The 23979-nt window shown below is 48.4% G+C and overlaps 1 protein-coding gene across 1 annotated transcript in view; it reads left to right on the top strand.

Annotated features, from left to right (window-relative positions):
* LOC139404966 (neurobeachin-like protein 2) overlaps nt 1-23979 on the top strand; it is a 130642-nt gene that overhangs the window by 51639 nt on the left and 55024 nt on the right. Inside the window, exons 14-26 of the mRNA XM_071147519.1 lie at nt 669-767; nt 984-1325; nt 3819-4147; nt 7353-7485; nt 8700-8819; nt 13026-13356; nt 14053-14135; nt 15471-15563; nt 15997-16174; nt 16855-16988; nt 19706-19865; nt 21850-21952; nt 23110-23263. Coding sequence (XP_071003620.1) covers nt 669-767; nt 984-1325; nt 3819-4147; nt 7353-7485; nt 8700-8819; nt 13026-13356; nt 14053-14135; nt 15471-15563; nt 15997-16174; nt 16855-16988; nt 19706-19865; nt 21850-21952; nt 23110-23263 — 2259 coding nt within the window. The remainder of the gene's footprint in view (nt 1-668; nt 768-983; nt 1326-3818; nt 4148-7352; nt 7486-8699; nt 8820-13025; nt 13357-14052; nt 14136-15470; nt 15564-15996; nt 16175-16854; nt 16989-19705; nt 19866-21849; nt 21953-23109; nt 23264-23979) is intronic.

Here is a 23979-nt window from a genome sequence, read left to right as displayed (position 1 = left end):
ACACACACACACACATACACATTATCAGAACAGAAAAAGAGCCGGATAAGGCTTGACACTGTTTTCATTCTTGTTTAGACAGTCTCATTATCCTCCTGTCTGTTGTGTGGCTCTTTGCCAGGGAGGAAGTTCTTTCATTATTTCTCTGTCCCAAATGGCAACCTATTCCCTGTATAGTGCACTGCTTTTGACCAGGGCCCATAGGGTTCTATATAGAGAATAGGTTGCCGTTTTGGAGGCATATTTGTGTCTCTGTACATTACTGGCCTGTCTATATTTGTGTCTCTGTACATTACTAGCCTGTCTATATTTGTGTCTCTGTACATTACCGGCCTGTCTATATTTGTGTCTCTGTACATTACTGGCCTCTCTATATTTGTGTTTCTGTACATTACTGGCCTGTCTATATTTGTATCTCTGTACATTACTAGCCTGTCTATATTTGTGTCTCTGTACATTACTGGCCTGTCTATATTTGTGTCTCTGTACATTACTGGCCTGTCTATATTTGTGTCTCTGTACATTACTAGCCTGTCTATATTTGTGTCTCTGTACATTACCGGCCTGTTTATATTTGTGTCTCTGTACATTACCAGCCTGTCTATATTTGTGTCTCTGTACATTACCAGCCTGTCTATATTTGTGTGTCTGTGTTCTTCTCCCTCCAGGAGGTTTTCAAGGAGAGGATTGGCTACTCCCAGCTGTTTGACGTGCTGAAGAGTCAGGGTCAGCCCACTAAACGCCTGCTGCAGGAACTCATGAACATGGTGAGCAGATCAACACCTCCTCACTTCATCTGGTTAAAGGGATACTAATGTAGTGTAAAGGGAGAGAATGTCATGTTGTCATGAAGGCCATTAGTCCTTTACTTGTCATCGTTCTGTGGGTTAGATATATTTGGACTTCCACAAAAACCTCTGACTACTCTCTCACTCCTCTCTCATTGCCTTCCTCTTTTCTCTCCCTCTCCTTCTCTCCACTAGGCGGTGGAAGGGGAACACGCCCACGCCCATCACCTGGGTGTCAGTAACGACCAGCCCCTCCTCCTCCTCCTACAGTGGCTGCCTGACCTGGCCCCCCAGAGGGACCTGCAGCTCCTGGTAGCCCAGTGGCTGGCTGCGGTCTGCGGGGGCTCCCTGGCCTGCCGTACGGTGGCTGTGGAGGCCGGCCTGGTGGGGGCTGTGCTCCATGTCCTCTCCCAGCCACAGAGACTGGACCGCCAGTGTGCCGATGGCCTCCTGGGGATGTTACAGGACATGGGGTCTCTCTGTCTGAGGCCTGCTGAGCTGAAGTCTCTGTTGAGGCTGCTCCGACCCCTCGATCAGGTATTTGATTTCAAATTGATGCTCTGTAATGCTTTAATTTGTGTAATCTACAGTGCAATATACAGAGTCATTTACAGAGTCATTTACAGTGCCCTCTGTAATTATTGGGACAGTGAAGCATTTAGAAAAATAATAATTGGGCTTTATACTCCAAATATCATACCCCCACCCAAAATACTAACCTCGCCTGTTATTGTAATGGTGAGAGGTTTGCATGTCTTGGTGGTATGATATAAAATACTAACCTCCCCTGTTATTGTAATGGTGAGAGGTTAGCATGTCTTGGGGGTATGATATAAAATGCTAACCTCCCCTGTTATTGTAATGGTGAGAGGTTAGCATGTCTTGGGGGTATGATATAAAATACTAACCTCCCCTGTTATTGTAATGGTGAGAGGTTAGCATGTCTTGGGGGTATGATATAAAATACTAACCTCCCCTGTTATTGTAATGGTGAGAGGTTAGCATGTCTTGGGGGTATGATATAAAATACTAACCTCCCCTGTTATTGTAATGGTGAGAGGTTAGCATGTCTTGGGGGTATGATATAAAATACTAACCTCCCCTGTTATTGTAATGGTGAGAGGTTAGCATGTCTTGGGGGTATGATATAAAATGCTAACCTCCCCTGTTATTGTACTGGTGAGAGGTTAGCATGTCTTGGGGGTATATTTGTGCGTCTGTAACTTTCTCACTCATCATTATTCACGATTATCAGGATTATCCGTAATCATGGTAGCATCCACATTAATGTAGAAGGGTTAAGGAAAATTATATTCTTATTTACAATAAAAATGACTCAACACATTATTTACCATTCATTTCTATTGGGCACAAAATAATTTTTGTTGTTTTGCAGATCAACAGCAAACACATTCAACAAGTTTGTACAGTCACCAGCTTGATATACTGCAGTCATTGTGTGAAAATGGGACCAAATATGACTGCTTTAATACACATAGAAGTCAATTTGACCCAATACTTTTGGTCTCCTAAAATTGGGGGACTATGTACTAAAAAAGGGCTGTACTTTTTAAACGGTTTAGCCAATATGGATGAACAAACCCTCAAATTAAAGACGACAGTACGCACTTTAACCTCAGTCGTTGTTTGATTCCAAAAGAAAAGTGCTTCACTGTCTCAATATTTACAGAGGGCGCTGTAAAACCATGCAGAATCAGAACCTTATTGCCATGCAACAAAAGTTACTGGGAATTTATTTTGGCATTGTACATAGAAGCATCTACATCACCAACCTTAACAATTAACCCAGATTTCACCCCTCTGTCCAGATATCACCCCTCTGTCCAGATATCACCCCTCCGTCCAGATATCACCCCTCTGTCCAGATAGCATCCCTCTGTCCAGATATATCACCCCTCCGTCCAGATATATCACCCCTCCGTCCAGATAGCATCCCTCTGTCCAGATATCACCCCTCTGTCCAGATATCACCCCTCTGTCTAGATATCACCCCTCTGTCTAGATATCACCCCTCTGTCCAGATATCACCCCTCTGTCCAGATATCACCCCTCTGTCCAGATATCACCCCTCCGTCCAGATAGCATCCCTCTGTCCAGATATCACCCCTCTGTCCAGATATCACCCCTCTGTCTAGATATCACCCCTCTGTCCAGATATCACCCCTCTGTCCAGATATCACCCCTCCGTCCAGATATCACCCCTCTGTCCAGATATCACCCCTCTGTCCAGATATCACCCCTCTGTCCAGATATCACCCCTCTGTCCAGATATCACCCCTCCGTCCAGATATCACCCCTCCGTCCAGATATCACCCCTCCGTCCAGATATCACCCCTCCGTCCAGATATCACCCCTCCGTCCAGATATCACCCCTCCGTCCAGATATCACCCCTCCGTCCAGATATCACCCCTCTGTCCAGATATCACCCCTCTGTCCAGATATCACCCCTCTGTCCAGATATCACCCCTCTGTCCAGATATCACCCCTCTGTCCAGATATCACCCCTCCGTCCAGATATCACCCCTCCGTCCAGATATCACCCCTCCGTCCAGATATCACCCCTCCGTCCAGATATCACCCCTCTGTCCAGATATCACCCCTCCGTCCAGATATCACCCCTCCGTCCAGATATCACCCCTCCGTCCAGATATCACCCCTCCGTCCAGATATCACCCCTCCGTCCAGATATCACCCCTCCGTCCAGATATCACCCCTCCGTCCAGATATCACCCCTCCGTCCAGATAACACCCCTCCGTCCAGATAACACCCCTCCGTCCAGATATCACCCCTCCGTCCAGATATCACCCCTCCGTCCAGATATCACCCCTCCGTCCAGATATCACCCCTCCGTCCAGATAGCACCCCTCTGTCCAGATAGCACCCCTCTGTCCAGATAGCACCCCTCTGTCCAGATAGCACCCCTCCTTCCAGATAGCACCCCTCTGTCCAGATAGCACCCTATATACAGCACATGACCACCCTTAGATAAAATTCTCTCCCTTACCAGGGGAAGGACGTGTTGGCAGGGAAAAGGACGGGGACACACCCTTACTGCGCCCGCATCATCCGGGTGCTGGCGGCAATGGCGGCCAGGGAGGGGAGGAACAGCGCCCTGCAGTATTTTGACCTGACCCATCCCCTGGCAGGGATCATGGTGCCCACGGTCCAGCGCTGGCCAGGCAGTGGGTTTTCCTTCCACGCCTGGCTCTGTCTCAACATGGACTTCCCACAATACCACTCAGAGTTCTCCACGCCCAGCACCCGCTCGTCTGCTGGGGCACCAGGGGCGACGACACGGGGTATGGGCAAAGGCCCCCGCAGGAAACAGCTGTACAGGTACCAGACTGGAGAGATGGGGATACACCTAAGACCACACTACTGCTTGATGTGTGCTGGCCCAATGAGCGAGCCGGTGCTGGCCCAATGAGCGAGCCGGTGCTGGCCCAATGAGCGAGCCGGTGCTGGCCCAATGAGCGAGCCGGTGCTAATGGCCTGGTACTCAGGGCTCTATTGTCACTCCATCAGGTCCTAATGGCCTGGTACTCAGCGCTCTATTGTCACTCTATCAGGTCCTAATGGCCTGGTACTCAGGGCTCTATTGGCACTCCATCAGGTCCTAATGGCCTGGTACTCAGTGCTCTATTGTCATTCCATCAGGTCCTAATGGCCTGATACTCAGGGCTCTACGGTCACTCCATCAGGTCCTAATGGCCTTGTACTCAGGGCTCTACGGTCAATCCATCAGGTACTAATGGCCTGGTACTCAGTGCTCTATTGTACCCCCATCAGGTCCTAATGGCCTTGTACTCAGGGCTCTATTGTCACTCCATCAGGTCCTAATGGCCTGGTACTTTGGGCTCTATTGTCCCTCCATCAGGTCCTAATGGCCTGGTACTCAGGGCTCTATTATCCCCCCATCAGGTCCTAATGACCTGGTACTCAGGGCTCTATTGTCCCTCCATCAGGTCCTAATGACCTGGTACTCAGGTCTCTATTGTTCCCCCATCAGGTCCTAATGGCCTTGTACTCAGGTCTCTATTGTTCCCCCATCAGGTCCTAATGGCCTTGTACTCAGGGCTCTATTGTCACTCCATCAGGTCCTAATGACCTGGTACTCAGGTCTCTATTGTTCCCCCATCAGGTCCTAATGGCCTTGTACTCAGGTCTCTATTGTTCCCCCATCAGGTCCTAATGGCCTTGTACTCAGGGCTCTATTGTTCCCCCATCAGGTCCTAATGGCATTGTACTCAGGTCTCTATTGTTCCCCCATCAGGTCCTAATGGCCTTGTACTCAGGGCTCTATTGTCACTCCATCAGGTCCTAATGGCCTGGTACTTTGGGCTCTATTGTCCCTCCATCAGGTCCTAATGGCCTGGTACTCAGGGCTCTATTATCCCTCCATCAGGTTCTAATGGCCTGGTACTCAGGGCTCTATTATCTCTCCATCAGGTCCTAATGGCCTGGTACTCAGGGCTCTATTGTCCCTCCATCAGGTCCTAATGGCCTGGTACTCAGGGCTCTATTATCCCCCCATCAGGTCCTAATGACCTGGTACTCAGGGCTCTATTGTCCCTCCATCAGGTCCTAATGGCCTTGTACTCAGGGCTCTATTGTCACTCCATCAGGTCCTAATGGCCTGGTACTTTGGGCTCTATTGTCCCTCCATCAGGTCCTAATGGCCTGGTACTCAGGGCTCTATTATCTCTCCATCAGGTCCTAATGGCCTGGTACTCAGGGCTCTATTGTCCCTCCATCAGGTCCTAATGGCCTGGTACTCAGGGCTCTATTATCCCCCCATCAGGTCCTAATGACCTTGTACTCAGGTCTCTATTGTTCCCCCATCAGGTCCTAATGGCCTTGTACTCAGGGCTCTATTGTCACTCCATCAGGTCCTAATGGCCTGGTACTTTGGGCTCTATTGTCCCTCCATCAGGTCCTAATGGCCTGGTACTCGGGGCTCTATTATCCCTCCATCAGGTCCTAATGACCTGGTACTCAGGGCTCTATTATCCCCCCATCAGGTCCTAATGACCTGGTACTCAGGGCTCTATTGTCCCTCCATCAGGTCCTAATGGCCTGGTACTCAGGGCTCTATTATCCCTCCATCAGGTCCTAATGGCCTGGTACTCAGGGCTCTATTATCTCTCCATCAGGTCCTAATGGCCTGGTACTCAGGGCTCTATTGTCCCTCCATCAGGTCCTAATGGCCTGGTACTCAGGGCTCTATTATCCCCCCATCAGGTCCTAATGACCTGGTACTCAGGGCTCTATTGTCCCTCCATCAGGTCCTAATGACCTGGTACTCAGGTCTCTATTGTTCCCCCATCAGGTCCTAATGGCCTTGTACTCAGGTCTCTATTGTTCCCCCATCAGGTCCTAATGGCCTTGTACTCAGGGCTCTATTGTCACTCCATCAGGTCCTAATGGCCTGGTACTTTGGGCTCTATTGTCCCTCCATCAGGTCCTAATGGCCTGGTACTCAGGGCTCTATTATCCCTCCATCAGGTCCTAATGGCCTGGTACTCAGGGCTCTATTATCTCTCCATCAGGTCCTAATGGCCTGGTACTCAGGGCTCTATTGTCCCTCCATCAGGTCCTAATGGCCTGGTACTCAGGGCTCTATTATCCCCCCATCAGGTCCTAATGACCTGGTACTCAGGGCTCTATTATCCCCCCATCAGGTTCTAATGACCTGGTACTCAGGGCTCTATTGTCCCCCTAACCACTCTGACATCAATGCAATCTAAAATCACATCAAACACTTATCATCAAAACATCATTATCATGCTTTTAAAACTCCCCTCACTGTGATGATCCATTTGAAGAAAGAAGCAGGGTGAAAGCCTGTACATATTAGTAAAGACAAGATTACATTGAGAATAGACTGATGGATGAATGTTGAGTGTAAAAGTTGTCAAATAACTGTAAATGTAGCATATATAGGACCTGTTTCAGTTGAGCATTTTTACACTCCACATATCCACCGTGTGCTCACTCGCTCCGGAATGGGGGAAATATCCTTTCTATCTTATTCAGCTAAGTTCTGTTATATTCTTCTTACTATACAATCCTCAAATGGGACGGGACTTATAGGCATATCCTGTCAGCTAAAGGAACTGGCCTGTAGTCTCTGTCACGGAGCACAGCCAGATAACATAGCGTAACTCATATTCTGTTCTTCTGAAATCCGTTGTATTCACATCTTAATGTTTCTTTAGACCTGAATAAATCCTGTATTTATTGTGATGGTGTCTATTACATAGATGTATTATTAGATGTTTCAACGGCGTGTTTATATGTTCATTACCGGTCAATTACCGTGAGACCAGCAGGCTTTTACATGACAACAACCGTCTGGCAAAATGTCATGACCGCCACAGCCCTCGTTGAAAGCAATATGATTTAAAAGTATGTAACAGGGCAGAGTAACTTAATATTGCCACCAGTCGTCGGTTGGATCAAATTCAAATCCATTCAGTTAACTTTATTGATCCCCCAAGGGGGCAGTTATTGATGTGTTTCCTGTCTCCTTGGTGCTTAGCCTGTTGACAGCCGGTGGTACAGGTTTAGAGGCTTTCTTCACCATGGAGGGAGTGTTGGTGGTGGCTGTCTGCACTAAGAAAGACTACATGGTCGTGTCCCTGCCAGAACACCCTCTAACAGACTGCTGCTGGGTAAGATACACACACAGATATAGGGACAGAGGATGGGGACCAAATTTCACCCTATTCCCTATACAGTGCACCAGGTTTGACCAGGGTTAAATGTAGTGCACTATATAGAGACTATAGAGAATAGGGTGCCATTTGGGTTTATTATGGATCACCATTAGTTCCTGCCAAGGCAGCAGCTACTCTTTCTGGGGTTTATTATGGATCCTCATTAGTTCCTGCCAAGGCAGCAGCTACTCTTCCTGGGGTTTATTATGGATCCCCATTAGTTCCTGCCAAGGCAGCAGCAACTCTTCCTGGGGTTTATTATGGATCCTCATTAGTTTCTGCCAAGGCAGCAGCTACCCTTCCTGGGGTTTATTATGGATCCCCATTAGTTCCTGCCAAGGCAGCAGCAACTCTTCCTGGGGTTTATTATGGATCCTCATTAGTTCCTGCCAAGGCAGCAGCTACTCTTCCTGGGGTTTATTATGGATCCTCATTAGTTCCTTCCAAGGCAGCAGCTACTCTTCCTGGGGTCGAGCAACATGAAGACAGTCATATACAATTTAAAACATGACATGACATTTCGTAACACTTTTCACAACACATAAAGTGTGTTTCCTCAGGCCACTACTCCCAGACCACTACTCCATTCGGGATGCAATCAGAGATCGAGACACAGCCTCTCAATTACGTAGTTGTTTCCCCATCTTATCTGACAGGCCTGATGTACGCTGGGATCAGCCAGTTAGCTGCTGTGCCATCTGTTCACTACAGCTGTGTTGTTACTCTAATGAATGATCATCGTCAGGGACTGTTTAATAATGGATGTTTAACTAGTTCAAGACACACTCATGTTTCTAGATTCTGGAGAAAGCACAATAATCTAGCAGGCATACCTTACATAGAAGTCATATTTTACCTGCAATATATTGAGTAAAGAATATTTTCTCTTCTCTCTCGCTCTCTCTCTTCTTCTTCTCGCTCTCTCCTCCACCCTGTCCTCCACCCTCTCGCTCGCTCTCTCTCTTCTCGCTCTCTCTCTTCCTCCTCTCGCTCTCTCCTCCTCTCTCTCTCTCCTGCTCTCTCTCTTCTCGCTCTCTTCTCGCTCTCCTCTCTCTCTCTACTTGATCTCTCCTGCTCCCTCTCCCTCCCTCTCTCTCTTCTCTCTCTCCTCTCTCTCTCTACTTGATCTCTCCTCCTCCTCTCTCTCTCTCTCTCTCTTCTCCCCACAGCACTCTGTGGATATAGTCCATATTCCCGGCCGCCGTCCCTTCGGTCAGAATCTGGTCACCATCTACATCGATGGAGAACAGCGCAAGACAGCCCAGCTCCGATTCCCCTCGCTCAATGAGGTGAGAGAATGTGACAATGGGGTGAAGGACATTACTAAATTGGGAAAGCAAAATATGGTTGGAATAGGACAAAATATGTCTGGATTAGGACAAAATATGTCTGGATTAGGACATAGGCTGAGAGCAAAGTGCCAAAGACAGACAGAAAATTGAAAGACAATTGTTTATGATCATCAGTTGTCTCTTGTTGTTTGATTACATTTAAAAAAAAAAAACATTTTACATCTGTTCTGTTTTCATGGTAACTGTTGAAACCTGAGGTCTTGCTGGGTCCATTACGGCTGCATTAGCCATCCTGGGTCCATTACGGCTGCATTAGCCATCCTGGGTCCATTACAGCTGCATTAGCCATCCTGGGTCCATTACGGCTGCATTAGCCATCCTGGGTCCATTAGCCATCCTGGGGCCATTACGGCTGCATTAGCCATCCTGGGTCCATTAGCCATCCTGGGTTCATTACGGCTGCATTAGCCATCCTGGGTCCATTACGGCTGCATTAGCCATCCTGGGTCCATTAGCCATCCTGGGTCCATTAGCCATCCTGGGTCCATTACGGCTGCATTAGCCATCCTGGGTCCATTACAGCTGCATTAGCCATCCTGGGTCCATTAACCATCCTGGGTCCATTAGCCATCCTGGGTCCATTAGCCATCCTGGGTCCATTACAGCTGCATTAGCCATCCTGGGTCCATTAGCCATCCTGGGTCCATTAGCCATCCGGGGTCCATTACGGCCGCATTAGCCATCCTGGGTTCATTACGGCTGCATTAGCCATCCTGGGTTCATTACGGCTGCATTAGCCATCCTGGGTCCATTACGGCTGCATTAGCCATCCTGGGTCCATTAGCCATCCTGGGTCCATTAGCCATCCTGGGTCCATTACGGCTGCATTAGCCATCCTGGGTCCATTACGGCTGCATTAGCCATCCTGGGTTCATTAGCCATCCTGGGTCCATTAGCCATCCTGGGTTCATTACGGCTGCATTAGCCATCCTGGGTTCATTACGGCTGCATTAGCCATCCTGGGTCCATTAGCCATCCTGGGTCCATTACGGCTGCATTAGCCATCCTGGGTCCATTACGGCTGCATTAGCCATCCTGGGTTCATTAGCCATCCTGGGTTCATTAGCCATCCTGGGTCCATTAGCCATCCTGGGTCCATTAGCCATCCTGGGTCCATTAGCCATCCTGGGTTCATTACGGCTGCATTAGCCATCCTGGGGCCATTACGGCTGCATTAGCCATCCTGGGTCCATTACGGCCGCATTAGCCATCCTGGGTTCATTAGCCATCCTGGGTTCATTAGCCATCCTGGGTTCATTAGCCATCCTGGGTCCATTAGCCATCCTGGGTCCATTACGGCTGCATTAGCCATCCTGGGGCCATTACGGCCGCATTAGCCATCCTGGGTTCATTAGCCATCCTGGTTCCATTAGCCATCCTGGGTCCATTAGCCATCCTGGGTCCATTAGCCATCCTGGGTTCATTACGGCTGCATTAGCCATCCTGGGGCCATTACGGCTGCATTAGCCATCCTGGGTCCATTAGCCATCCTGGGTCCATTACGGCTGCATTAGCCACCCTGGGGCCATTACGGCTGCATTAGCCATCCTGGGTCCATTAGCCATCCTGGGGCCATTACGGCCGCATTAGCCATCCTGGGTTCATTACGGCTGCATTAGCCATCCTGGGTCCATTACGGCTGCATTAGCCATCCTGGGTCCATTAGCCATCCTGGGTCCATTAGCCATCCTGGGTCCATTAGCCATCCTGGGTTCATTACGGCTGCATTAGCCATCCTGGGTCCATTACGGCTGCATTAGCCATCCTGGGTCCATTACGGCTGCATTAGCCATCCTGGGTTCATTAGCCATCCTGGGTCCATTAGCCATCCTGGGTCCATTACGGCTGCATTAGCCATCCTGGGTCCATTAGCCATCCTGGGTCCATTAGCCATCCTGGGTCCATTAGCCATCCTGGGTTCATTACGGCTGCATTAGCCATCCTGGGTCCATTACGGCTGCATTAGCCATCCTGGGTCCATTACGGCTGCATTAGCCATCCTGGGTTCATTAGCCATCCTGGGTCCATTAGCCATCCTGGGTCCATTACGGCTGCATTAGCCACCCTGGGGCCATTACGGCTGCATTAGCCATCCTGGGTCCATTACGGCTGCATTAGCCACCCTGGGGCCATTACGGCTGCATTAGCCATCCTGGGTCCATTACGGCTGCATTAACCATCCTGGGTTTCAGGAAGAGTTGTGGATTCGAGTCATAAAACTTGGACTCGAGTCACATATTTGATGACTTGAGACTCGACTTGATAGAAAATAAAATAACTTGACTTGGACTTGAAGCCTCAAGACTCGGGACTCGACTTTGACTTGAGACGGATGACTTGAAATAATCTGGCCAGTTTTTGTAATGATTTGTCACTCATTTTGTGGCATAGAGTCTACCTGGATTACACACAGACAGAGACAGTAGCCGCAGCATCACCCTTGCAACAAAAAAAAAGATTGGCTAGAGAAATGCACACTCTGAACACTGATTGGACCAGCAAACTGTCAATCAACACAGGTTGGGTGAGCTAGCGAATAGATTGCTGATTTGCTGTACAGCTATAGGATCGGGTGCAGCACAAACCTCAAATTGTATGGAGAGAGAATTGCCTATATAAATATGCAGCTCCAAAACAAACGTGGTAATCAAGAATATGAACTGTTTACTCTGCAAGCTCACCAGCAATGGCGCAACAATTTACTAGCACAGGTCTACTGATCTTTAGGTAGGTAACAATTTACTAGCACAGGTCTACTGATCTTTAGGTAGGTAACAATTTACTAGCACAGGTCTACTGATCTTTAGGTAGGTAACAATTTACTAGCATAGGTCTACTGATCTTTAGGTAGGTAACAATTTACTAGCATAGGTCTACTGATCTTTAGGTAGGTAACAATTTAGTAGCACAGGTCTACTGATCTTTAGGTAGGTAACAATTTACTAGCAAAGGTCTACTGATCTTTAAGTTGGTTAACAATTTACTAGCATAGGTCTACTGATCTTTAGGTAGGTAACAATTTACTAGCATAGGTCTACTGATCTTTAGGTAGGTAACAATTTACTAGCATATGTCTACTGATCTTTAGGTAGGTAACAATTTACTAGCAAAGGTCTACTGATCTTTAGGTAGGTAACAATTTACTAGCATAGGTCTACTGATCTTTAGGTAGGTAACAATTTACTAGCACAGGTCTACTGATCTTTAGGTAGGTAACAATTTACTAGCACAGGTCTACTGATCTTTAGGTAGGTAACAATTTACTAGCATAGGTCTACTGATCTTTAGGTAGGTAACAATTTACTAGCATAGGTCTACTGATCTTTAGGTAGGTAACAATTTACTAGCATAGGTCTACTGATCTTTAGGTAGGTAACAATTTACTAGCATAGGTCTACTGATCTTTTGGTAGGTAACAATTTACTAGCATAGGTCTACTGATCTTTTGGTATGTAACAATTGCTTGACATTTATAATTGACTTCTAAAGTTTGCATTTGGAATGTTGTTGTTATGCTGAATTATTACTGTGATGAAGACACACCATAGGAGTGGAGAGGGATTGTTGGTACGTCTCTTGTTGGTACGTCTCTTGTTGGTACGTCTCTTGTTGGTACGTCTCTTGTTGGTACGTCTCTTGTTGGTACGTCTCTTGTTGGTACGTCTCTTGTTGGTACGTCTCTTGTTGGTACGTCTCTTGTTGGTACGTCTCTTGTTGGTGCGTCTCTTGTTGGTACGTCTCTCGTTGGTGCGTCTCTTGTTGGTGCGTCTCTTGTTGGTGCGTCTCTTGTTGGTGCGTCTCTTGTTGGTACGTCTCTCGTTGGTGCGTCTCTCGTTGGTGCGTCTCTCGTTGGTGCGTCTCTCGTTGGTGCGTCTCTTGTTGGTACGTCTCTTGTTGGTACGTCTCTTGTTGGTACGTCTCTTGTTGGTACGTCTCTTGTTGGTACGTCTCTCGTTGGTGCGTCTCTTGTTGGTACGTCTCTTGTTGATACATCCTACTGGGTCTGACTGGGTGGACAGCTAACAGAAACATGACTATCTTGTCTAACTTTATCCTCCCTCCCTCCCTCCCTACACCCTCCTTTCTTATTCACTCCCTACTCCCTCCCTCCTCCCTTCCTACTCCCTCTCCCTCCCCCTGTAGCCTTTCACCTCCTGTTGTATTGGCTCAGCAGGCCACCGTACCACCACCACCACCACCTCCCCCACCCTGCCTCCCCCCTCCCTCCACCCAGCAGAGATGGGCTTCCCCGCCCACGCTCCCCCCATCACCCGCTCCCAGTCCTTCCCAGCCTCCTTTGCGGCAGGCCGCTGGGGGCCTGGGTCCCTGCGTGACGCTCCCGTCCACACCATCCCCGCCGGGCTGCAGGACACGGAGTGGGGCACGCCCACCTCACTGGACGGGCTCCTGGGGACCGCCTTCATCTGTTATGAGGCCCTGCAGCCAGCGCACACCAAGGCCCTATACACTGCTGGTACACACACACACCAAGGCCCTAGACACTGCTGGTACACACACACACCAAGGCCCTATACACTGCTAGTACACACACACACCAAGGCCCTATACACTGCTGGTACACACATACACCAAGGCCCTATATACTGCTGGTACACACACACACCAAGGCCCTATACACTGCTGGTACACACATACACCAAGGCCCTATATACTGCTGGTACACACACACACCAAGGCCCTATACACTGCTGGTACACACACACACACACACACACCAAGGCCCGATACACTGCTGGTACACACACACACACACACACACACCAAGGCCCTATGTACTGCTGTTACACACACACACCAAGGCCCTAGACACTGCTGGTAGGATTAGGACTCACATAGAATATCACATCATTATACAGCATCAATCATATAAGCACCCCTCTTCCCATCCGCACAAGGCTGTGACTTGGTGGTCAGTTCCACATGGTTTAAGGCCTACTAGCCAGACTCCAGTTGTTGTCTTCGACCCTCTTCTACATCTGTCTACCCTACTAGTTAGTCGTTTTATTTACAGGGGGACCAAACATTGTATACAGTACACACTGTACACACACTAGCTAGGCCACACACACTAGGGCCATACATTCTGCAGGTTTCTACACACACCCAACACACTATATATAGTAACCTTGTAACCCTCCCTCCCTCCCAGGCCCCAACCATGTGTCCCTGTTCAAGGCAGATGGAGAGCTGTCGGACCTCAACAGTAAACTGCTTCTCTACTACACTCCTCAGGTGGGTGGCTCACTCAAAGGCTCCTCCCAGACACAGGCTCCTCCCAGAACACAGTTACAATGTTACATAGTTACAATGTACTAAAAATAGGTAGTAATGCTGTAGTAACAACAGGTAGTCATGCTGTAGTAACAACAGGTAGTAATGCTGTAGTAACAACAGGTAGTAAGTAACGCTGGAGCAACAACGAGTAGTAATGCTGTAGCAACAACAGGTAGTAACGCTGTAGTAACAACAGGTAGTAATGCTGTAGTAACAACAGGTATTAAGTAACGCTGGAGCAACAACGAGTAGTAATGCTGTAGTAACAACGGGTAGTAACGCTGTAGCAACAACGGGTAGCAACACTGTAGTAACAACGGGTAGTAACGCTGGAGCAACAACGGGAAGTAACGCTGTAGCAACAACGGGTAGTAATGCTGTAGTAACAACAGGTAGTAAGTAACGCTGGAGCAACAACGAGTAGTAATGCTGTAGTAACAACAGGTAGTAACGCTGGAGCAACAACGAGTAGTAACGCTGGAGCAACAACGAGTAGTAACGCTGTAGCAACAACAGGTAGTAACGCTGTAGTAACAACAGGTAGTAAGTAACGCTGGAGCAACAACGGGTAGTAATGCTGTAGTAACAACGGGTAGTAACGCTGTAGTAACAACGGGTAGTAACGCTGTAGCAACAACGGGTAGTAATGCTGTAGTAATAACAGGTAGTAAGTAACACTGGAGCAACAACGAGTCGTAACGCTGTAGCAACAACAGGTAGTAACGCTGTAGCAACAACGGGTAGTAACGCTGTAGCAACAACGGGTAGTAATGCTGTAGTAGCAACAACGAGTAGTAATGCTGTAGCAACAACAGGTAGTAACGCTGTAGCAACAACGGGTAGTAATGCTGTAGTAGCAACAACGGGTAGTAATGCTGTAGCAACAACAGGTAGTAACGCTGTAGCAACAACAGGTAGTAATGCTGGAGCAACAACGGGTAGTAACGCTGTAGCAACAACGGGTAGTAACGCTGTAGCAACAACGGGTAGTAATGCTGTAGTAACAACAGGTAGTAACGCTGGAGTAACAACGGGTAGTAACACTGTAGTAACAACGGGTAGTAACGCTGTAGTAACAACGGGTAGTAACGCTGGAGCAACAACGGGTAGTAACGCTGTAGCAACAACGGGTAGTAACGCTGTAGCAACAACGGGTAGTAACGCTGTAGCAACAACGGGTAGTAACGCTGTAGTAACAACGGGTAGTAAGTAACGCTATAGTAACAACGGGTAGTAATGCTGTAGCAACAACGGGTAGTAACGCTGTCATTAAAACACTTGTATTTGTCTCAGGCCTTCAAGAGTCAGATCTGTGTGGACCTGTCTCCTAACCACCAGTATGATGGCAGACTGACAGGCCACAGGGTGGTGAACTGGGACATCAAGGTGTGTTGCTATTCATTCTCCCTCCAACAGTTGCTACTGTCTTTGTTAACCAAGAGCTCAGTAAACTAGTTGGACCTGGCTCTGACAACATCACTGTGCTTGGGTGAGGGTTCCTCGAGTGACAAGACTGTGACTGTGTGTATGTCTCTGTGTCTGACTGTGTGTATGTCTCTGTGTCTGACTGTGTGTATGTCTCTGTGTCTGACTGTGTGTATGTCTCTGTGTCTGACTGTGTGCATGTATGTATGTTTCTGTGTCTGACTGTGTATGTCTCTGTGTCTGACTGTGTATGTCTCTGTGTCTGACTGTGTATGTCTCTGTGTCTGTGTGTATGTCTCTGTGTCTGACTGTGTGAATGTCTCTGTGTCTGACTGTATGTCTCTGTGTCTGACTGTGTGCATGTATGTATGTTTCTGTGTGTGTATCCCTGTAGGATGTGTTAAACACAGTGGGGGGCATGGGGGTTCTACTGCCCCTCCTGGAACAGGTGTGTGAGCCAGAGCAGGCGGAGGGAGGAGGTCAGGAGACGTCAGACCTACTGGGACCAGAACTAACCTGTAGCTCCTCCCGGGGGCCTGTCGGCATGCTGCTGCCACTGGGCAAGTCCTCCGGTCAGTAGCCTGTACAGGGTCCAGTGTGTGTGTGTGTACTGCTGTATGTGTGTGTTGGAGATAATAGAGAGACAGATATATTATACTGTATTATCAACTGGGGGGTTCCAGCCCTGAATGCTAATTGGCTGAAACAGCATTTCAGCCATGTGTATATCACACAATATACCCACAGGTATACTTGTTTACTGCTCTAATTACATTGGTAACCAGTTTATAATAGCAGTAAGGCACCTCTGGGATTTGTGATATATGGCCAATATACCACGGCTAAGGGCTGTGTCCAGACTGTACTCCGCTTTGGGTTGTGCCTAAGAACAGAACTTAGTCATTGTACATTCAATAAGCCAGAGGGGATGTGTTATATGGTCAATATACCACGGCTAAGGGCTGTGTCCAGACTGTACTCCGCTTTGCATTGTGCCTAACAACAGCCCTTAGCCGTGGTATATTGGCCTTATATCACACCCCCTCGGGCCTTTATTGCTTAATTGACATACTTTGCAAGGTCAGTGGGTGTTAAAGAGCTACCTTACTGGGAATATTTCGATTTTGGAAATGGTGCTCCGTGAACACTGATGAAACGCTATCATACTCAATAGGCTAATTTTACATCAATTAATGTGTGTGTGTGTGTGTGTGTGTGTGTGTGTGTGTGTGTGTGTGTGTGTGTGTGTCAGATGGTCGGCTGGAGAGGAACAGTGTAGCAGCCTTCCTGCTGATGGTGAAGAATCTGATTCGTCATCACCCTGTCAACCAGGAGAGCCTACTGAACTGCCACGGACCCAGCATTATAGGAGCCATGCTCACTAAGGTACTGGCCCATTATAGGAGCCATGTTCACTAGGGTACTGGCCCATTATAGGAGCCATGTTCACTAGGGTACTGGCCCATTATAGGAGCCATGTTCACTAGGGTACTGGCCCATTATAGGAGCCATGTTCACTAGGGTACTGGCCCATTATAGGAGCCATGCTCACTAGGGTACTGGCCCATTATAGGAGCCATGCTCACTAGGGTACTGGCCCATTATAGGAGCCATGTTTCCTAGGGTACTGGCCCATTATAGGAGCCATGCTCACTAGGGTACTGGCCCATTATAGGAACCATGTTCACTAGGGTACTGGCCCATTATAGGAGCCATGTTCACTAGGGTACTGGCCCATTATAGGAACCATGTTCACTAGGGTACTGGCCCATTATATGAGCCATGCTCACTAAGTACTGTCAGTAAACAATGGGAATGACTTAGATTTAAGTAGCAGCTAAAACCTGGGTCATGTTATTGTGTGTAGATGTGTATCCATAGTAGCTAATGACCAGACCAGAGCCATCATCCTACAGTACTGTAGTAGCTAATGACCAGACCAGAGCCATCATCCTACGGTACTGTAGTAGCTAATGACCAGACCAGAGCATCATCATCCTACAGTACTGTAGTAGCTAATGTCCAGACCAGAGCATCATCCTACGGTACTGTAGTAGCTAATGACCAGACCATCATCATCCTACAGTACTGTAGTAGCTAATGACCAGACCAGAGCATCATCCTACAGTACTGTAGTAGCTAATGACCAGACCAGAGCATCATCCTACGGTACTGTAGTAGCTAATGACCAGACCAGAGCCATCATCATCCTACAGTACTGTAGTAGCTAATGACCAGACCAGAGCCATCATCGTCCTACAGTACTGTAGTAGCTAATGACCAGACCAGAGCCATCATCATCCTACGGTACTGTAGTAGCTAATGACCAGACCAGAGCCATCATCATCCTACGGTACTGTAGTAGCTAATGACCAGACCAGAGCCATCATCATCATCCTACAGTACTGTAGTAGCTAATGACCAGACCAGAGCCATCATCATCCTACAGTACTGTAGTAGCTAATGTCCAGACCAGAGCATCATCATCCTACAGTACTGTAGTAGCTAATGACCAGACCAGAGCCATCATCATCCTACGGTACTGTAGTAGCTAATGACCAGACCAGAGCATCATCCTACGGTACTGTAGTAGCTAATGACCAGACCAGAGCATCATCCTACGGTACTGTAGTAGCTAATGACCAGACCATCATCATCCTACGGTACTGTAGTAGCTAATGACCAGACCAGAGCCATCATCATCCTACAGTACTGTAGTAGCTAATGACCAGACCAGAGCCATCATCATCCTACAGTACTGTAGTAGCTAATGACCAGACCATCATCATCCTACGGTACTGTAGTAGCTAATGACCAGACCATCATCATCCTACAGTACTGTAGTAGCTAATGTCCAGACCAGAGCATCATCATCCTACAGTACTGTAGTAGCTAATGTCCAGACCAGAGCATCATCCTACGGTACTGTAGTAGCTAATGACCAGAGCCACCATCGTCCTACAGTACATTCCAGAGGAGGTTTATAGGAGCGTAGAGGAAGGGGGGCTGGTGGTGTGACAGGATATGAGGGTATATATGACTGCTGGGCTGAGCATCCTGTTAGGAAACCCTGCTATAACTATCCCACACAATTACCCCTTCACACACACACACACACACACACACACACACACACACACACACACACACACACACACACACACACATGTATGCTTGCACACGCATGCACTCGCAGACACGCATACAAACACAACACACACACATAACGCCCCCCTCACACACTCACACCCCTCACATACACACCCCTCATACACACACAGTGACTCCCAGTCGTAGTACCACACTGACACACACCATGTCACGTTGAGAGTGACTTCCTCAATGACAGACAGTTTTACCCGACTTAGTCATTTGACCTTGGTTCCTCTGACTCTCCCTACAGTAGGACAGATAAACAGTACAGACACACCTTGGTTCCTCTGATTCTCCCTACAGTAGGACAGATAAACAGTACAGACACACCTTGGTTCCTCTGATTGTCCCTACAGTAGGACAGATAAACAGTACAGACACACCTTGGTTCCTCTGATTGTCCCTACAGTAGGACAGATAAACAGTACAGACACACCTTGGTTCCTCTGATTCTCCCTACAGTAGGACAGATAAACAGTACAAACACACCTTGGTTCCTCTGATTCTCCCTACAGTAGGACAGATAAACAGTACAGACACACCTTGGTTCCTCTGATTCTCCCTACAGTAGGACAGATAAACAGTACAGACACACCTTGGTTCCTCTGATTCTCCCTACAGTAGGACAGATAAACAGTACAAACACACCTTGGTTCCTCTGATTCTCCCTACAGTAGGACAGATAAACAGTACAGACACACCTTGGTTCCTCTGATTCTCCCTACAGTAGGACAGATAAACAGTACAGACACACCTTGGTTCCTCTGATTCTCCCTACAGTAGGACAGATAAACAGAACAAACACTTGTACAGCTTGTCTCCCTTTTTAATCTTCTACTCCCCCATCTCTCTCTCCCTCCCCCACCTCTCTCTCCCTCCCCCATCTCTCTCTCTCCCGTCCCCTGTCTCTCTACCCTCCCCCATCTCCCTCTCCCATCTCTTTCTCCTAGGTCCCAGGTAGTATGATGGATATGTCTGTTCTGATGGCGTGTCAGTTCCTGTTGGAGCAGGTATCCAGTGAGGAGAACAGTCCGTTGCTCCTGCAGCTCTACCAACACCTGCTATTTGACTTCCGCATCTGGAGCAGCAGCCACTTCGCTGTGTGTCTGGGTAAGAGCAGTCATTATAGCCTGGTAGCCAGTAGACTTCCGCATCTGGAGCAACAGCCACTTCGCTGTGTGTCTGGGTAAGAGAGAGCAGTCAGGCATTATAGCCTGGTAGCCAGTAGACTTCCACATCTGGAGCAGCAGCCACTTCGCTGTGTGTCTGGGTAAGAGAGAGCAGTCAGGCATTATAGCCTGGTAGCCAGTAGACTTCCACATCTGGAGCAGCAGCCACTTCGCTGTGTGTCTGGGTAAGAGCAGTCATTATAGCCTGGTAGCCAGTAGACTTCCGCATCTGGAGCAACAGCCACTTCGCTGTGTGTCTGGGTAAGAGCAGTCAGGCATTATAGCCTGGTAGCCAGTAGACTTCCACATCTGGAGCAACAGCCACTTCGCTGTGTGTCTGGGTAAGAGAGAGCAGTCAGGCATTATAGCCTGGTAGCCAGTAGACTTCCACATCTGGAGCAGCAGCCACTTCGCTGTGTGTCTGGGTAAGAGCAGTCATTATAGCCTGGTAGCCAGTAGACTTCCGCATCTGGAGCAACAGCCACTTCGCTGTGTGTCTGGGTAAGAGAGAGCAGTCAGGCATTATAGCCTGGTAGCCAGTAGACTTCCACATCTGGAGCAACAGCCACTTCGCTGTGTGTTTGGGTAAGAGAGAGCAGTCAGGCATTATAGCCTGGTAGCCAGTAGACTTCCGCATCTGGAGCAACAGCCACTTCGCTGTGTGTCTGGGTAAGAGCAGTCAGGCATTATAGCCTGGTAGCCAGTAGACTTCCACATCTGGAGCAACAACCACTTCGCTGTGTGTCTGGGTAAGAGCAGTCAGGCATTATAGCCTGGTAGCCAGTAGACTTCCGCATCTGGAGCAGCAGCCACTTCGCTGTGTGTCTGGGTAAGAGCAGTCAGGCATTATAGCCTGGTAGCCAGTAGACTTCCACATCTGGAGCAACAGCCACTTCGCTGTGTGTCTGGGTAAGAGAGAGCAGTCAGGCATTATAGCCTGGTAGCCAGTAGACTTCCGCATCTGGAGCAACAGCCACTTCGCTGTGTGTCTGGTTAAGAGAGAGCAGTCAGGCATTATAGCCTGGTAGCCAGTAGACTTCCACATCTGGAGCAGCAGCCACTTCGCTGTGTGTCTGGGTAAGAGCAGTCAGGCATTATAGCCTGGTAGCCAGTAGACTTCCACATCTGGAGCAACAGCCACTTCCCTGTGTGTCTGGGTAAGAGCAGTCAGGCATTATAGCCTGGTAGCCAGTAGACTTCCACAACTGGAGCAGCAGCCACTTCGCTGTGTGTCTGGGTAAGAGCAGTCAGGCATTATAGCCTGGTAGCCAGTAGACTTCCACATCTGGAGCAGCAGCCACTTCGCTGTGTGTTTGGGTAAGAGCAGTCAGGCATTATAGCCTGGTAGCCAGTAGACTTCCACATCTGGAGCAACAGCCACTTCGCTGTGTGTCTGGGTAAGAGCAGTCAGCCACTGTGCCTGGTTGCCAGTTCTGTAGGCCTTTGAACATCAGAGCAGTTGTTGGCTAAAGCACAAACCGATCTGGGAGGGTTATGTCTAGCGTGTCGTCCCTACGGTGTGCAAGACTATCCCAGTATCAACAGACTCTGGTCGGCTCTGTCAAAGCTAACTCTGCCCCTTTCATATGCATGTAGCCCAGGGACTTCTGGAGACAGACTGAGACATAACCCTTTGGTACAGAGGGAATATATTATCAGAACTATTACCCCCTGATACTGTATGAATCAATGCCCTCCAGGATGTAAGTCTGTACTCGTGACATCATATAAATGAATGCTTTTTTCCAGTGGTACATTTTCAGACTGCATTGTCAATAACATAGTAGTGAAGGACTTGTTTCCTAAATAGCACCCTATTCCCTATATAGTGCACCACTACTTTTGGTAGTGCCTTAAATAGGGAATAGGGTGTTGTCTGTGAAGGCCATGTCCAGTACCTCCATATTTATGTGTTGTCTGTGAAGGCCATGTCCAGTACCTGTCGTCTGTGATCAAGGATGGGAAGCAGCGCATGAGGAAGAAGTATGGAGTGCAGTACATCCTGGATACCATACGGACACACTACAGGTACCTCAACCCTTTACACTACAGGTACCTCAACATCCCATTACACTACACAGGTACCTCAACAACCCATTACACTACACAGGTACCTCAACAACCCATTACACTACACAGGTACCTCAACATCCCATTACACTACACAGGTACCTCAACAACCCATTACACTACACAGGTACCTCAACAACCCATTACACTACACAGGTACCTCAACAACCCATTACACTACACAGGTACCTCAACAACCCATTACACTACACAGGTACCTCAACAACCCATTACACTACACAGGTACCTCAACCCATTACACTCCAGGTACCTCAACAACCCATTACACTCCAGGTACCTCAACAACCCATTACACTCCACAGGTACCTCAACATCCCATTACACTACACAGGTACCTCAACAACCCATTACACTACACAGGTACCTCAACAACCCATTACACTACACAGGTACCTCAACATCCCATTACACTACACAGGTACCTCAACAACCCATTACACTACACAGGTACCTCAACAACCCATTACACTACACAGGTACCTCAACAACCCATTACACTACACAGGTACCTCAACATCCCTTTACACTACAGGTACCTCAACATCCCATTACACTCCAGGTACCTCAACAACCCATTACACTTGAGGTACCTCAACAACCCATTACACTCCAGGTACCTCAACAACCCATTACACTACACAGGTACCTCAACAACCCATTACACTCGAGGTACCTCAACAACCCATTACACTCCACAGGTACCTCAACAACCCATTACACTCCACAGGTACCTCAACAACCCATTACACTACAGGTACCTCAACATCCCATTACACTACAGGTACCTCAACATCCCATTACACTCCAGGTACCTCAACAACTCATTACACTACAGGTACCTCAACATCCCATTGCACTCCAGGTACCTCAACAACACATTACACTACACAGGTACCTCAACATCCCTTTACTGTGGTAATCATAATCTTGATGGCACAAATGATGAATTGTGAGTTATCTATGCTTCTTAAAAATGATAGCCTCCATGTAGATGGTAAAAATGTATGACAGATGTATGTACATGTTGTTGTCACTGTTGTTTGTATGCCTCCATATGTCCATAATCTGATTAGTTCATCTCTGTGTGCTCTCAGTGTGGAGAAAGATGGCAGTCCTCTGTCTGATGAAAAGCAGACTGTTCAGATCTCTCTGTTCTCTCTGCTGAGAGACTTCCTCCTCAAGTGTCCTACGGCTGAAGAGCTCCACAGCATCTTGGCCTACACACTGGCTATAGGAGAAGAGCAGCAGGTACACACGCTAACGGAGACATGCTTACTCCTTGTCTTTATTCAGAGTGGTTTTGGATGTCCTTTCTTCAACCCTATAATTCCATTCACATGTCTCCTCCCTCTCTTTCCCTCCCTCCCTCTTTGCTTTCTATCCTCTGCCATCTCCCCTCTTCTCAACCTCCCACCTCCACGTCCCCTCTTGTCAACCTCCCACCTCTACGTCCCCTCTTCTCAACCTCCCACCTCTACGTTCCCTCTTCTCAACCTCCCACCTCTACGTCCCCTCTTCTCAACCTCCCACCTCTACGTCCCCTCTTCTCAACCTCCCACCTCCACGTCCCCTCTTCTCAACCTCCCACCTCCACGTCCCCTCTTCTCAACCTCCCACCTCCACGTCCCCTCTTCTCAACCTCCCACCTCCACGTCCCCTCTTCTCAACCTCCCACCTCCACGTCCCCTCTTCTCAACCTCCCACCTCCACGTCCCCTCTTCTCAACCTCCCACCTCCACGTCCCCTCTTCTCAACCTCCCACCTCCACGTCCCCTCTTCTCAACCTCCCACCTCCACGTCCCCTCTTCTCAACCTCCCACCTCCACGTCCCCTCTTCTCAACCTCCCACCTCTACGTCCGCTCTTCTCAACCTCCTTACTCTCCTCTATTTCTACTCCCATCACTTACTCTCACCGTCCTCTTTTCTCCCCCCTCTCACTCTCTCTCCCCACCCCTCTCCACCC

This window comes from Oncorhynchus clarkii, unplaced genomic scaffold (assembly GCF_045791955.1).
Source record: "Oncorhynchus clarkii lewisi isolate Uvic-CL-2024 unplaced genomic scaffold, UVic_Ocla_1.0 unplaced_contig_10381_pilon_pilon, whole genome shotgun sequence".
NCBI lineage: Eukaryota > Metazoa > Chordata > Actinopteri > Salmoniformes > Salmonidae > Oncorhynchus > Oncorhynchus clarkii.
The sequence above is the reverse complement of the archived record's forward strand: the minus strand, read 5'-3'. Positions and strand labels throughout refer to the sequence as shown.